At 46.4% G+C, this 16,162-nt stretch overlaps 1 protein-coding gene across 1 annotated transcript; it reads left to right on the top strand.

Moving 5' to 3' along the window:
- Window positions 1-8,968: 8,968 nt before the first annotated feature.
- On the top strand, window positions 8,969-12,483 carry TMEM37 (transmembrane protein 37). The gene is made up of 2 exons (XM_027461099.3): window positions 8,969-9,122; window positions 9,534-12,483. Exons 1-2 carry the CDS (start codon window positions 9,102-9,104, stop codon window positions 10,104-10,106), a joined length of 594 nt encoding a protein of 197 aa, XP_027316900.1. The 5' UTR covers window positions 8,969-9,101; the 3' UTR covers window positions 10,107-12,483.
- The last annotated feature ends 3,679 nt before the right edge of the window (window positions 12,484-16,162 follow it).

Genomic DNA, 16,162 nt, shown 5'->3' with positions numbered 1-16,162 from the left:
ATTCATCCATTAGTGGCCGTGTTGCAGCTTTTAAACGCTTCTGTCAGGTTAGAGCAGGGTCAGTGCTCACCTCTCCAGTCCTCACACCGCTAGGGGGGGCTCGGGAATGGTTCATGCGGTGCAGACTTGTGTGCAAACCGAATCAGTGATGTCTACTACTGCTTTCCTTTTGTGTGGATAAATGGCAACCCACAAAAGCTGGAGCACAGAGATTATCCTGAAGAGGTTAGTGGTAATGCTGTGTGCACTTAAACACAGCATAGATATTCATTGCCTGTATCTTTCAGATTCATTCAACGGTTGCCAAATCATCTTCCATAAAATACTTCTCAGAGGTGTTATCCCCAAACAACAGTGTTAGGGTTCTGGAGATAAAGCAGATAATCATCATCTGAACAAAAAATGGTCTGTGAACAGAAGGGCTCTGTAGACAAAGGAGCTGTTGATGCCCTTGCTTCTGTACTGCTATAAATACAGAGCATCGATGGTGCCACGTACTGCAGCTTTGGTGAGAGGTAAGTGAATCAAGCATACGTTTACCCCTTACAAGGCTGTTTGAGCAAGGCTTACAAGGATAATCATCAAATGTTTGTTGCAACTGTGGGTTTTGGAGAAATCTGTAATAGCCCTTTAGCTAGGGAAGGAGCTTTTTGCTTTTTAAATGTGATACTGAACTGTTGCAGCACGTGAGAATGAAGTCACAACCTTACAGAGGAATAGTGCCTTTTAACTCCTGCTACACTGTGCATCATCTGGATGGATGAAGACTTCAACTCGCAGTGCTTTCAGAGAAGCTATTGACTTCTATAAATAGACAGAGATGAAACCTGTCTTTACACATGTACTAAGTTACATGGGCTTTGCTGTCAATGTTATTTAACTTGTATTTTGTCATACCACTGGTAAGAGACAGAGATGACTTGCCTCTCAAGCATGAGCAGAAGCAGCTGAGGTCCCTTGGTTTGTTCAGCCCAGAGCAGAGCAGGCTGAGGGGAGGCCTCATGGCGGCCTGCAGCTCCCTCACGAGGGGAGTGGAGGGGCAGGCGCTGAGCTCTGCTCTCTGGGGACTGTGACAGGACCTGGAGCAGCACAGAGCTGGGAAAGGGTAGGGTCAGGCTGGGCGTCAGGAAATAGTTCTTCACCAAGAAGGTGGTCAGGCACTGGGACAGGCTACCCAGGGCCATGGTCGAAGCACTGAGCCTAAAGGAATGTTCCTGTTAAAGGAACATTTGGCCAACACTCTCAGAAATATTGTCTGATTTTTTTTCGAGTCATCCCGTGTGGAGCCAAGATTTGGACTCGATGAGCCTTGTCAGTCCCTTCCAACTCAGGAAATCTTATGATTCTAAAAACTGTAACTTCCCCCTTTGCTACTTTCATTGGGAAATGCTCTCACAGCTACTTTCCAACTTCCCTTTGAAAAGTGTTGGGATAAAGAAGGGTTTGCTGGTCACTCTCATGAGGAAAGCAGTTGCTTATTCTTGTTCTTCTGGGTAAGTAATATAAACACTTGGGTTTTTTTTACTTCCTCTTGTATCCTCTGATAATTGTTTGATAGTGTTTAAGTACATTCACCTTGCAAAACATGGGTAAGAGCAGACATGCAGCACAGGAGATGGTTGTAGCTTCTTGCCAGCCCTGAATTCCACCCAGCTCTGTCTTCACAGCTGTATTCTGTGATGCTGGGGAGGATTCTGCCAACTGGTAGCAGAATGCAGCTCACTCTGGCAAATGCTTCCACTTCTGCTCTTGTTTGCTGGAAGCTTATAAACTGTGAGCATGCCTTGTTTTGCCACTGTGCTTTCTGTCAGAACTCGTATTTGGCTCTTCAGAAACACCATTTGCTAAAACAGCAGAACTGGGCTCTGTCTAAAAAGAGGGCTGGGAGCAGCAAGTTCTGTATCCTGTTCCTAAGTCAGCGTTATTTTACCTATGAGACCCAACTAATTATAACAGTAGTTTTCCTGTTGGCCATTAGGAAAACACGGCTGTGCATGCAGCACTTATCCCAGCATGGGCTTGGTCTTGACCAGACTTTTATACGTTATCTTGTGCTTATAAACAACATCTATAAAAATGACAGAGAACTCTTCCTTGGACATCTCTTTATTTAAGTACTTTCTTTTTTACTATAGTAATAACTTCTTCCTGCTTGCAGCTTTGCCTTCCTTAGGAAAGTAACGTCTGTGGTCGTGCCACCTACCCTGCCTTTTGGCAATCAACAGCACATCTCACAAAATTCCAGTTATTATGGAGGTAAGAGTTATGCAGTAGTAGACTGCGTGGAAGGCATCGAGGCAGAAGCAAAGGTGCTGCTGTCTGTAGGCAGTGCTGGTGATGAGAAGCAGCAACACACACATTGGTTGCCCATCTAGTAACTGTTCACGTGCTTGGGCACTCATTACTGAACAGAGCACTGGATGCTGTTGGCAAGCTGGCCTCCTGCAGGCGCTCTCTTTCTTCAAAAACACCGTGGTGTTACTGGATACTACCACTGCAGGAGGATGTTGAAAAAGCCTGTGAATTAAATCAAGGCGCTGCTGCTTTAGCAGCAGGGTGAATGTCTTGTAAACGCGTGGGCTGTGTGGCTCTTCTGAAAATGTTGCTGACTTACAGACCACATAGCGTGTGCTGGCATGGAGCTTGAGGCTCCCGGGCTGCACAAATAACACTTTGGCAGCAGCGATGCTACAGCAAGAATAATTTAAGGACATCCACAGCTGAACTTGTAGGTAGAGGTAACTGCTTTTATTAAACTAACACAGTGGTAAGAATAGATAGCCATTAAGGCACACAGACTTTCTTGAGCTTTGAAACAGAAGCAGCAAGTCTGAAACCAAAATATGGCTTCAGAATCGTTGCTTTGTCTATAACAAGGTGCTCTCAGTGGAGGAACAGATGCTTTTCATGACAGGACAGTGCTGCAAAACAGGGGATTGTTCTGACACTCGTTCAGGGAGTTGCTGCTATTTCCTCTGTGTTAGATCAAAGAAAGGACAGCCACATCCTGATCCTTGCAGTGTTTGGAAAGGGGAAAAGACGTGCTCTGAAACAAGCCCAACACGCCGGAGGTCAGAGGCCAGCTGGCATACATGCACTCAGGTCTGGTTTGCTGAGTGTGCAGAGCGTGCAGAACGGAATCTGGACTTTGGATATGGCAATAATAAATGCTAACTTGCATGTCCGATAAGAGTGTTCTGTCTATTGCACTTCTTGTATTCTTGCATAGAGAAATCAGTGGACTGGGACCGCTGCAATTAGAGATAAACTATAAGGGGTGTGGCTTTTCTTTTCCCTTTTTTTTTTCTTTTTGCTTTTGGGTTATGGTTGCTCTTACCAAAGACATATGAAAGTGCAGCGTCCCTTGTGCAAATTTAACAAATCTGTATTGGTGTGCCACTTTAGGCCCGTAGCAGATTTCTTCCATCCTGAGAGGCTGAGTTTTTTGTTTGACTAAACAAAAGGCATTCCGAAGGTGACTGCAGCATGCAGCTGTCTCTGTCAAAATTCTCCAGCCCTAATCTGGAGTGATCTCGTCTCTCAAAAACAGTATTTTAGCCTTTGAACTTATTTGACCTTTTGATACTGCTAAAAATAAATGACAATTGTATTTGCTTTTTAAAATATAGGTGCTTGTCCACCGAGTGTTCAGAGCTAACGCTGTTGGGCAATACCACTTTGGGGTGACTGGGTATCTGAACTGTCTTGTGCACATTTGTGGGTTTGATTATTAATGAGGGGTTTGGATAGGTTTTTAAACACCACAACTGAAATTTCCAAAGGGTTGTGCAGCCTTGCAGGTTGTCAGTGCTGCTCAGAGCTAAAACAAGTTGATGTTGCATAGACGCAGCACATTTGAGTGAGTCACAGTAGTAAACTAGGAAGTGCAAAAGTTGATAGAATAGAAATACAAAAAAAAAAAAAAAAGACAATCTGTTTTTTTCCCCATCCACAAGTATATGAAGCATTTTCAGACTCGGATAAGTGACCTATAGATTAGCCAGTATTCAGCAGCTGTCTTACAGTACAAATAACACTGATCCATTCCAGGCATGAATTTGTCTCCTTCATTTACAAAAAGAGCCTATTTTCTCTAGCAAAGGCATATCTAAAATGTATATGCAGACTGGGTGGATTATTCTAGAAGTGTTTTCATGTGGAGTTTGACTGCAGCAGTATTTTAAATTTCATTCTTGTTTCTGCCTGTGGCCTCTGGATGTGTTAGTCCCAGTAGGCATTTTTCAAGCTCTGACCCTGCTAACACTTTGTTCAGATTAATCTGAACCTGATGATGAAGCTGATTCATCTTTTACAACCCTCCTGCCATCCAGGGTAGTTCTAGAGCAACCTTTTTGCCACGTCGAGTACCTGGAGGCATTCAAAGGCGTTCTCAAAATTTTTTAGCGTGTCATGCTTCTTGTTTGCAAACTTTCCAATACTTGAGACTGTCTTGACTAAGGGAGAAACCATTCAAAAATGCAGTGTGGTTAATAAGCATGGGACCGGGGAGATTATGGAGCATATCTGAAAACCTGAGGGCCCATTGCAGTCCAGGAACATCTGGTCAAAATTCTTGTATTTATGAAATTTATGAAAGCAGTGACATGAAAAACAGCCTGGATGTGGAATCAGCAGCGCAGCTGATGTGATAATCCTTACGTTAGCAAAGATTATTTTAGCTCCCAGTACTGCCGCTGCAATGAGAAGTTCCTTATTGACATGAAAAAGAGCCCAAAGTCCTGACAAGCTGGGATGTCGTGTAATCTCTGCTTAGTGGGTTCTAAGTCACACACTCGTTCTGTTTGCAAGCCTGGATTGCCTCAGGCAGGTCATTCCACACCCTGACAAAACGACATTTCTTAGCTAACACAGCCAGAAAGACACCTTTTTCCACCGAAGTATGCAAGACACTGTGTTCACCACAGGGCTGAGATAGGAGCGCTAGGAGGAAATGGCATACTGCTTATTTGAACGAGTTCTGAACCTGAAAGGCACGCTCACTAGTTCAATGCACTTGGTATTTTTAACTCCGAGTATTTAGCTGCGTTGATCTGACTTTCTACAGAATGGGAAAAATGTATTACTCAGTTTCTCTTCTGCCTTTTGTAGGAATTTTCCTCCAGCTTAAACATAAAAATATGGGGCAATGTTTCAATATTAAAGGGCTAGAGTTCTATTTTCTGTCTTGAATATGTATTTCAAAGCATCAATTTATGCCGCTATAGACTCATGAAAACACTTTACAATAGGACCTGAGCCAGCACTACTACTGCTAGAGGTCCCTGAAAAGAGCTGAATCCAAAGGAGAATGAGCAAGCACTTGATGTTGAGTCTCTGTAATCGGATGCTTCAGTAGGTCCACAAACTGATGAAAATGGGAAAAAAATAAAAATAAAAAGTGTATTTCTTTAAGTCTGTCCTTCTGTTTAAAGTATCTCTTATTTTTAGATAGATTTACTTTTGGGAGGCTAGGGGAAATCAAGGAATAAAGTCACTGTAATGAACGTGCATGTTATCAACTTTTTTTTTTCTAGAGTAATGAGTACCTTAACAGATACTGTGTGATTTGGGTGAATGATCCTAAACCTCTGCAGTGCATCCTGCCATGTCCAGCAGCGGATGAGAGCACCGGGGGCTGCAGCGTCCGCGACAGCCCCCGGCTGGGTGAGTGCAGTAAGTTTATAAGAAATTGGCACAGGAGAGGCCTCGGACAGGAGGTGAAGTGAAGCCATCTGGCCCAGGAGCTGTCTGCTCTTCACACACTGAACTGCAGCTCTTACGTGTTCAGGCAAGGCTGTCCTGTTGGCTGCAGCAACTTGCAGTGATGTGAGGAAAATTGTGAGCTAAAGTCTTTGTGACAAGGGGTTGGTCCAAGCCGTACGGGCCCTGGTACAACCCAAAACCCCCTCATGTTAGGCGAGCTGCCTGGGGCACAACTCGGTGAGGGTGACTGTGCCTGTGTTCCCAGAAGCTGCCTGCCTTAAGCAGTTTTGCCAGCTACTTGCTGACTCTTTACCCCATTCCAGAAGCTCTTTTTCAGTTGAACGCAGCCTGAGCTGAATGCAGCTTCTTGAACTTGTATTTTCAATCTGTTGCCTGCCTTTCTTTTTTTGGAAAAGAACAATGGTGCAAGACAGCTAGCCTCTTTCTGCCTCTTTCTCAAAATACTGCCTAAATTTTTTAATTTTTTTTTTTAAGCAAATATGAAGAAAACCATCTTTGCCCCTTGGGCATCTCTCAAAGTGTCAGTCCACAGATACTGAGGATCTCTTTGTCTCCAAAATCAAATCAATTTCTGTCTGGAAAGACACCTTGAAATAGGGATCCGACAAAAACGAAGACTTAAATTCCTAGCCAGATCAATTGCTATCCCAAGAGTTATGATGACATGACTGTAAAGAGATTTTCTCAACAGGCAACTAAATGCATTTGCAGAACTAGCCGACTGCAAGATTGGAACAACCCGTACGGCAGGGTACATGCTGCAGGGAGAAAAAGTAGGAACAGTTGTATGTGTTGTGTATGTAAGCCAGTGAGTATCATGCAATATCCAGTCACTTCCAGAGCGTGCGAGTTTGGGTTGGTTCATAATGTTTGCAGGCAGAAGTTGGGATTTATCACTGTTAAATATTTGTAGGGTGCCTGGCGGTGTGGCAGGTAATCGCTGCTTTACCTCAAAGCGAAATACTTCACCAGGTGACTGCTTCCTAAGCCCCAGTGACACCCAGACTTTGAGCTGACCATCTCGAATGTTCCTCATGCCTCTGCAGAAGAAAAGCTGGAAATGATTCGTCAGTGCTAAAAATGTTATTTGAAATAAAACAGATTAAACTATCCCATGCTTTACAACAACCTCTGGTAATTTCCATTATTTATGAACACATTTCCCTGAAAATTTTCTCTCCAGGGATAGGATGTGAAATATCCACTTAAACAATAGAGAAAAGGGACTTTATAAACAGAATAATGAAACTGGCAATGTTCCAAGCACTCTAAATTAACACAGCTGAGCTAAAAATACATTTGAAGTGTTTTAAAGGTCATTTACCATACTGTTACAATATAGGTAACATCTGCAGGGAAAAATATTAATTTTGGTTTTCCTTTTTAAATATAAGACACTTTTTATTGTAAAACATTCTTCATACACAATTTTCCAAACTGATCATCTTGAGGCATTTTTCTGCAATCTTTCCTCTTATCTTTTCTTCAAGCAATTCTGTTATTTTTAACTTGGAAAGGCATAAAGTATGTTTGGCTTGCTTGTTACAAGATGGTGAAGAGAAGTTTTTTCTTCCCCTGGAAATTTTTCTTCCCCTGGAATTTTTTTCTTCCCCTGATTCTAGCAGGTTTTATAAATCCAGACATCTTTACCAGAACAAATCTCCAGCCCAGCAACAGCAGAAACAAAAAAAAATAATAAACTACTAGTAATTTTAATTAACATACAAGTGTTATCTTCATCTTCCTCTTAGTTACTTAAGTAAAGAATGAATCTGAAAATACTAATCCAGTTCTGATATTGATTACATGTCAAGTTTCATTCTGGTTTGAGTTTTATATTCGAGGGGAAAAAATAAGTGCAAAACATAAAAGCAACTTTGTGTTTGCAGGAGAAACAGTGTAATGAAACCATCCTTATCCTTAATGAACCAGCTTGGCAGATAACTGTATATCTACTAAAGGATCCAAATATGAGAAAGAGCAGTTTTGGTTTCCAAAATAATCACCAAGTTCCTCTTTCTGTAAAGATTTATGCACGTATTTACTCATGTGAGCTTCCCATTAGCCTTCACAAAAAATTATCTTGTTCAGCAGGATGCATCTCATTAAAAAAAAAATGCTAAAGTCATTAGGGTAACACATGCTTTAAAGTCAGATCTATTCTTAATACTTTTGTTAATTAGGAGCCAAATTGCCTAGTGCTTTGCTGGATTGAGTCTATGTTACAGAAAGCATAAGTCACGTGAGGTTTCTGCCACAGATAAGAGTTGGTGTATTTTGTCTGGCCCCAGCCTGCATTTGCTTAGCACCGCTACGTGCAGGCAGAGTTTGTTCATCTCCTGCAGCAGATGAGACAACACAACCTGCTTGCCATTTTGACCCATAAGTAAATGTTGTTAAATCTAGAACTTACAACGCAGAAAGACATAACAGCCACTGAGTGTAATGAGTCTCAACACTGCTGTGGAAATGCTGTTTAAAAGCTCAGGACGTTCACGAATCTCTTCTACCATCTGATGAACCTAAAATGAAAAGGGACACGGTAAGCATCCACTTTGCTAGCCTGGATGACATTGTTGGCAAACAAAAACTGGTGCAGATCACAAAGATGTTTTACCAACTGCAAAAATCTTGTGTTGCAAAAGTGGAAAATCCCAATGCAGTGTTTGATCGAAGTATAATCCAATAATGCATACAGCCTGGGAGAGAAACGATTAAATGAAGGCTTTTGCAGGACAAGAGGAAGAAAAAGGTCAGAATTTATCATTAAAATGTGAACTGCGAAAACTACAGTAAACATGTTGTTCTGAACAATCCTCCCTGGAAGAAAAATACTAGAAATGGTGCTACAGGAAACACCCCCAGCCAAATCAGCGCAGATACAGACCGAGGGATGTATTTTTAAAGGAAACATGAGCGTACAGCTGAGTAGAGGTGACAGCGCTGAGACAACCCGCATAGAGGCGGGTTGAGAAACTCAGAATTTGTTCAGGAGTGGAAATGGGAGCAAGGCTGAAGTTACAAGAGCTGCTACTCTGGTGTGGTGGAGGGGATGGGGGCAGCTCCTTGTGCTTGGGCCGAGCCCCGAGCAAGCCCCCATGGTGCGTGTCCTTCACGGCCACCCCACAGCCACCTCTGCTTTCGGCAGCGCCAACAGGGGATCCCGACACCCCTTTTCGAGCTGCTTCTGCCCGCCCTAATAATAATAATAAAGTCAAATACAGCTCGGCTCGGCCCGGCTCCGCCCGTCGGGGCCGCGCTGCTGCTGACTCAGCCGCGGGGGGGCCCCGCAGGCGTGGCGGCCGCCTCCGGGGCCATAAAGGGCCGCGGCCGGAGCCCGCCCCGGCCTCTCCTCGGTGTGAGGTGCCGCCGGCAGCATGACGGCCATCGGGGCGCAGGTAGGGCAGAGGCAGCCCCCTGGGGCTCGGAGCGGGTGGGGATGGGGGGAAGGAAGCTCCAGCTCCGGGCGCCCCCTCGGTGCTGTGTCCACCCCCCCCCCCCCAAGCCCGTCCCTGCTGGGACCCCCAGGCGAAGAGCCGGGCTCGGGGTGGGGGCAGAGCTGTGGGGGCTGCACCCCTGGGATCCCCTCCTGCTCCCTCCATCCTTTTCCCCGTCCTCTGCTTCCTCCAGCCCGGGCAGGGAGCAGGATGAGGCGCTGCACGGAGCCCCAGCCCCCGACGTGCAGGCAGGCAGCGCCAAAATCACCTCAAGCGCTGCCACCCGTCCTGCGAGCCCCCCTCTGCCTCGTCCCCACAGCCTCCTGCCCTCCCAAAACACTGCTCCTAACTCTATTTCTCCTTCCCTTGAAGGCGCAGAGGCTGCTGGCGCAGCGGAGACCGCAGAAAGCCTTCTTCGAGACGCTGATCAGGAGCCTGATCATCCTGTGCGTGGCCATCGCCGTCGTCCTCTCGTCCATCTCCGTCTGCGACGGCCGCTGGCTGCTGGCGAGGGGCGAGCTCTTCGGGCTGTGGCACTTCTGCACCGTCAGCAACGGCAGCGTCCTGAAGTGCAGCACCGACCTGGGGCTGGCCAACGTGGAGGGGCTGAGCGTGGGCGTGATTCCCATCAGGAGCATGGTGTCCTTCGCCGTCGTGGTCGCGATCTTCGGCCTGGAGCTGCTGATGGTCTCCCAGGTGTGCGAAGACGCCAACTCGAGGCGCAAGTGGTCGATGGGCTCGGTCCTCATCCTTGGCTCGTTTCTGCTGTCGGCCGCTGGGGTTCTGAGCTTCTCCATCCTCATGAAGGATCACCTCACCTTCATGGGCTTCACGCTGACGTACTGGTGCGAGTTCATCGCGGCCTTTCTCTTCTTCCTCAACGGGATCAGCGGACTGCACATCAACAGCATAACGCACCCCAGGAACAGGGTAGGAAAAATCTAGGCGCCGAGGGTGTACTCTGCCTTTGTGTAATCAGCTTTGCCAATTAGACTGGAAAAAAAAAAGGGAGTCTAATGAAGTTTGAAAAGGACACCATGCCTTAAATCACGTGCAAGGAGGGAAGCGTGAGGCAGATAATTGCAGAAGACTTGCCCAGCGGTCAGCGCGGAGGCTGGGACTGGCTGCTGCTGGCACGCAGCTTCCTGGGGGAATGGATGAAGAAGGAGGCTTCCTGCTGAGCCTGTGGAGGAGGAGCAGGCTGCAACCTACACAAGTGGGCTCAGCTTTTGAGGCTTACACCACGGAGCCTGTACTGGTGTGGGTTAGGTGCTGCTGGGCTTTCCCCTGGGCTCTGGAGCCTGTGAAGAGTGTGACGCACCTCCAGGGCATCTCACGGCTTTGTTCTGTCTCAGGGATGGATGACTTGTGCCTGGCCATGCTTACTGAAAACCTTCTCTGGGCCTCGCTCTCCTCCTTTTCCCTTTCAAAGGAGAAGGCATGCAGGCAAACTGATCACCTGTGTTGTGTCCTACAGCTGCAATCCCTGTCCCAGCCTCTTTAGGTCGGTCTCTAGCTCTGCTGAGCAGAGGGACAGGGCACTGTGGTTGTCCTGGGGCCCAAGGGCAGGCTCTGGGCGGTGCAGGAGTACAGGGAAGGCTTCACTTCAGGCAGCAGCACGTTCCTGTGCTTGCAGCCTCTCCCCTGCTGCTTGTCAGTGCCCGTAGAGCACCATGGTCAATGCCAAGTGCCCCTTGCCCATGCTGGCCCCCTCACAGCCTTTGCATAGTTTTCTGTGATGGGGTTTCCTTCCTCCTGGTTTGTTTTCCATCTGTCTGGTGATGGAAGAAGAGGGACAAGCTTTAGTTGGGCATTGTGGCTACGCAGATCATGTACTCCCGCATCTCGGCACACCTGGGGTGTTTGGTCATAAAGGCTTCCCTTCGAGGCAGTGGGAAATGCACTCATCCTCTAGCTGAGAGTTTTCTCTAATATTTCTCCTAAGCAGAGAAAACTCTAGGTCCTCCTGGTCACACCAAGTCCTTTTCTTCCCTTGATTAACACTGGATCTAGGAGGAGAAGCCTGTGATCACTTAAGGAGCAGCTGATGGGGGCAGCTGTGATCCCTCACAGCTGGAGGCACCCCAAGAGAGACTTGACTGAAATATTAAGGCTGGCCACCCCTTGCCATTGCTTTGTTAAGATCTCTAAAATTGTTGCAGCTTTGAAGTTCCTCATGGTGTCTGATGTAAAAGGAGAGAAGACCAAGAGGTTGTTTGTCCGAAATGTGTCCTCCCTGTGCAATGTACAACACTGACGGTGAGATAAATGTGTTCTGAGTATTTCAGGGTCTTTAGTTCAAAGTGTTTTGTTTTGTATCAGCTGTTAAGAGTGCTTGTATTTTGTTCTAGTACAGGTGTTGCTACATGTTTCATTCCTGTAGTTTGTTTGGTAGCTGTACAGCAAGATTTTCATTTCCTGTGCAGCGCGTTTAACACAAGTTTTCACCCAAGACAAAAGCATCACAGCATGAAGGCAAGCCACGAGTAAACAGATTCATGTTTAAAATGCTGGTTGTAAGGCAAGAATTGTAAGAGCATACATCTGCACTTACTGAACGCACTCGGGGGGGACTTCCTTCATGAGGACAGTCCCTGTGCCTTCTTGGGTGGCCATAATCTTTTAAGATAATGTTCTGGGGTAAGTGGTGCAGCCACTCACAGAGAGAGACTGCAAGGTGCAGTCCCAGATGGCCGCACCCTGGTGTTACCAGGTGGTTGGGTGCCCAAAGTGACCACCGATCAGCCCTGGTGTGCAGGGATGCCTGTGCTGGGCAGCACAATTTCTCCTTTTTCTAGGAACCTGGGGGTATCTTCACAGAGTGCCTTCCTGGTGGCATCCAAACAGAACTGAACTGCGTGCAGGATGCTGCCTGCAGCCCCTGCTCCCTTCGGAGGAGGGTGGGCAGAGGCAGCGTGTCCCCAGCCGGTCGGTGCCTCTGACTCCACTCAGAGGCAGATGACAATTGGCCTTTGAGTTCACGCAGGGCTCAGTGCAGTTGAGGGTGATTTCAAGATGCCCTCTGCTAACTAGAGAAGAGGTCTTTTGTTGGGGGTAGGGAATCCTCTAAGAGAAATACAGTAACTTTTTTTATTTTTTCAACTAGCTTTCTGTAGTACTGCTTGACTTCCTGGTGCTGGGTGAAAATGCATTTTGGTGGCTAAATGCTAAGAAACAGGGTTGATTGTCTCAGAGATGTCCTCGTATACAGCATCCTGTGCTGCATTTGGTAACCGTTCATTTTCTGAAGCCTTTGGAAATGTCAAGCAAGCAATATTCCTGAATTTTGTTAAATAAACTTCTTTGAAAAAAAAAAAAAGAGAGAAAATTGTCCTTTTTTATATATTTGGAGGTTTAAGGGGAGGAGTGGGGTTAATGTGCCCTCCCAGGCGCTGTCTACCCAGCCAGACTGATGAAGAAATGGCAGCTTGGGGCTTTGCTGAGCTCCCACAGGGGGAGATGTGGCTGCATGGCCACCGCTCACCCCTTTTCCTTCCCCTCCGTGTCCGCACCAACCCAAGCAGCCAGCTCGCTTGCTTGTGTTTTGAAACAAGGGGTGGTCAGCTGCATTTTGTGGGAATTAGAGATAACCTTACAGGCTCCGAATGACTTCCTGCTGCTGCATGGGCTGTTTACCAGCTAAAGAGCTCTTTCCTGTGTCCTTTGCCTCCCTTTTCCCACACCGCACCCTGTCTGAAGCATCCTTACTCTTCCCCCAGCTTTGCTCATTTGGCCTGCAGAAGTGCTGTCTGGGTTCAGCTGGATTTGCACAGGTTTTATTTAAAGCTCGCTGTACTAATAGGCTTAGCTAAATGCAAGAAAGGTAAATTTCCAAATCACCACTGCATGAGTTTATGTAATCTCAAGCAAGTTAATTAGCAGCTGGTGCTCTCCTGAAGGGAGAGGCCATTGGCCTGTCTCATAAGGTCTAATTTCTCTTAAAAGCAGGGTAATGAACACCACCTCCTGCTGATGAGCTGTTCTGACTTGTCCAGTTCCTAACTTCACCCGTAAATGTGTGCGCAAACCACTGCTTGTGGATAAGAACAAGGAAATCATGGTCTAGGGCATACTAACTAGGGACTTATCCTGGACTGTTTGTTGTATTTTCATTTTAAATCTACAGTGGCTTTGCGGTCTGTGCTTTGATGGATGTCAGGTTTAGGGGTTGAGCATTGCTTGTTTTTGTGACTCTGGACAAGGCGATTGCAGGAAGATTGCTGCACTTGCCTGGCTTCTCCTTCCCTCAGCTGGGGCCTGTGCTAAGCAGGTAATTGCCCTTCTTCTAAACAACCTTCATGGGGTTTCACTTGTTTTCCAGCCACGGATCCAGACCCTGTGAACTGGCACAGCCCCCTTCTGAAACAGTTCCTTGCAGCTCCCCCAGCGCTCAGAGAAATGTTGCACAATGTCATTATTCACTGCAAAACAATACAGCTTTTCGGCTTCTGACAGTTTTGTTGGAACTTCCTCGTTGCTGTGTTGGAAGAAAAAAAAAAAATCATTAATCACTTCCTCTTAAATTCAGCTTTATGTCTGAGCGCTGGCATTGGGGCTGAAGGAGCTGCTGCCTGCGGAGCTGCAAGTAGCCTCCCACGGGACTAGGAGAGAATAGCCACAGGTTTCCCAAGTCTAACACCAGCATCGCAGAAGGATGTTAAACTGCTTGTCTGAACGATGGTGCGCCAGTCCTATTTACTGCTAACAACTGCCTGCTGTACCCTGAATACTGAGGAGTGAGAACTGAGAAGGGAAAAATCGGTGCACAGTAAATATGGAGCTTTCGTTTAGCCTCTGTTGATAATTTCAGGACGCTGAAGTTTGAGTCTGTGTGCCTTGCACCCAACCGTCTCCTGATTTTCATCTCATCTCACCTCTTTCCCCTACTATTCACCAGCACAGTTAATCACGGAGACACCAGCAGGGAAGAGCGCTTTCGCATTGCTGCTGCAGAAGACGGGAGAGCTGGCATCACCTGCTATGGTGGTGCTTGGCAGCAGCCTTCTACATCCAGGTCCCAGCACCATAAGGTGCAGGGATGCCTGCTTCTGGCACCTGCCCTCATGGACCTGCTCTTCCTAAAGCTCCGAGGACTCCCAGTGCCAGCTGATGTGATGTCGGAGGGGTTTTATGGAGGCAGTGCTTGCTGCCCGGGTGCTCAGTGCCTGGAGTAAATGTGCAATATGGCAATCTGGGAAGCTTCCTCTTATCTGTTTATTTCAGGAAGGTCAAATAAAACCAAAGTGACCGTGTAAAACAATAGCTTATGCTTGAGCACAGATTTAGAAAACCACCAACACCAAAAACAAAAATACAAAATGCAGCATTTTCCTCCAGGGGATGTGGTTCCTGCTGTTTGGCCAGGACTTCTGTACAAATAGGTAACACACTCAACCGTAGCTCCACCCAGCCTTGTGCCATCAGTGCTGGGCTGGGCTCTTGTGGGATAGCAAATAATTGCATCAGAGCTCCTTAATTAAGCTTGATTGGATCTCTGGATATGTATTTCTTCATTCATGCCAGAAGAAGGCATTTGCGTTTAAAGCAAACAGCTGCTTTGGCTTCAATTATAAATGTTTAATTCTCAGACAGGGAACACAGAGGTTGTTTCACTCTTCATGGTCTTACAGTAGCTTTTGTGGGCCACAGAGGAAATTAGGCTAATGGTTGTCTCTCTTTGGAAGTATCTGACTTGCTAAATACCCTGGGACTGAGTGAAACTCACAGATACTTGAAGGATCTGCATGGCTTGAGAAAATCAGTGAGAAGCAAGAGCTTTTACCCAAAGGTGTACAGAGAGAGATCTCCTTTCTCTCCGTCACAGGACTGATCCTGCTTCTGCTGTTCCTTCCACTGGTTGTGGCTGAGTTTTAAAGGACTAGGTCAACTCAAAACCTTGCCATTTCCAAACAACATAAGTTTAGGACTAATTCCTGGGAACTCTTGCCAGTTCACTGAATTGTACTTGATTTTTTTTTCCCCTCTGGTGTTAAGAGGCTCAGCTCTCCCATTGCAGGGCGACAAGCATCAGCAGGCAAAGCCAAACAGGCAGAGGAGGCTGAACGAATACAAAACCCTTCCCCCTGACAAGACATCTGTCCCGGCCCAGCCACAGTACCCAGTTGATCAGGAGAACACAGGCTGTGCAATTTATCAACACCAGCAGAAAATAATGGTATTTTTCCTGTCCTGAATCTTGCCGTTTGAAGCAGCGCTAATAACAGCATTCAACAAATCACTTCGGTGCAGGTAATTCAACTTTGAAGGCATCCTTTGAATCTCTCTGCATGTTTGTCTTCTGGTGAAATGGCAGAAGCCTGCCATGAGGGCTTGCTGTAAATAGAAGGTTATTTGAGTGGTTTTGGCAGAGCAGTTGGGGAGCGCCGCTCAGTCAGCGCTTGGCAGAGCTGTGCTTATTTTGCCAATGTCATATGGGTGACCGGGAGCGGGGAGAAGGTGATAAATGCCACTTGCTTTCTGTTCAGTCATCTTTGCCCTCAAGGAAAGCTAGGCAAGAATTGCCTCAACTTGGTAAATAGAGATAAAAAATCAAATAGCAGACCTGACTGACTGCATTTGTCAGCTGAATTCTTTCACCCCTTTGCAATTCAAACCAGGGCAGTTCTCATGGCCATTCTTGGAATTTGCTACAATAGCTTCTACCTTTTCAAAAACCGTACCGAAACCCAAACAGGACCACAGCTGTTTCCAAGATCACCATTGTTAGAAGAGGCAAAGGAAGAAAACTTTGATGCTGCCACTATCGCTGAAGAATACCTGAGCAATGGGTATACAATCACAGTGGAAGGAGGAGCTCAGATGTACTTTATATTCTCAGCGTCCATCATCGTTCCACCACAACAGAAAGACTTTGAACCTTAGTGAACTTTAGGTAACTTTGTATTTCAAACCCATAGTCTGTGTTGAAGGACGGTATTCAACCTTCATCTTACAAAGCTGAATATCCTCCTAGCTTCAACAGCAGAAGAAATACAAAACAT

Source organism: Anas platyrhynchos, chromosome 7 (assembly GCF_047663525.1).
Source record: "Anas platyrhynchos isolate ZD024472 breed Pekin duck chromosome 7, IASCAAS_PekinDuck_T2T, whole genome shotgun sequence".
Classification (NCBI taxonomy): Eukaryota; Metazoa; Chordata; class Aves; order Anseriformes; family Anatidae; genus Anas; species Anas platyrhynchos.
Note: the sequence above shows the minus strand (reverse complement) of the source record. Positions and strands in the feature narration are given on the sequence as shown.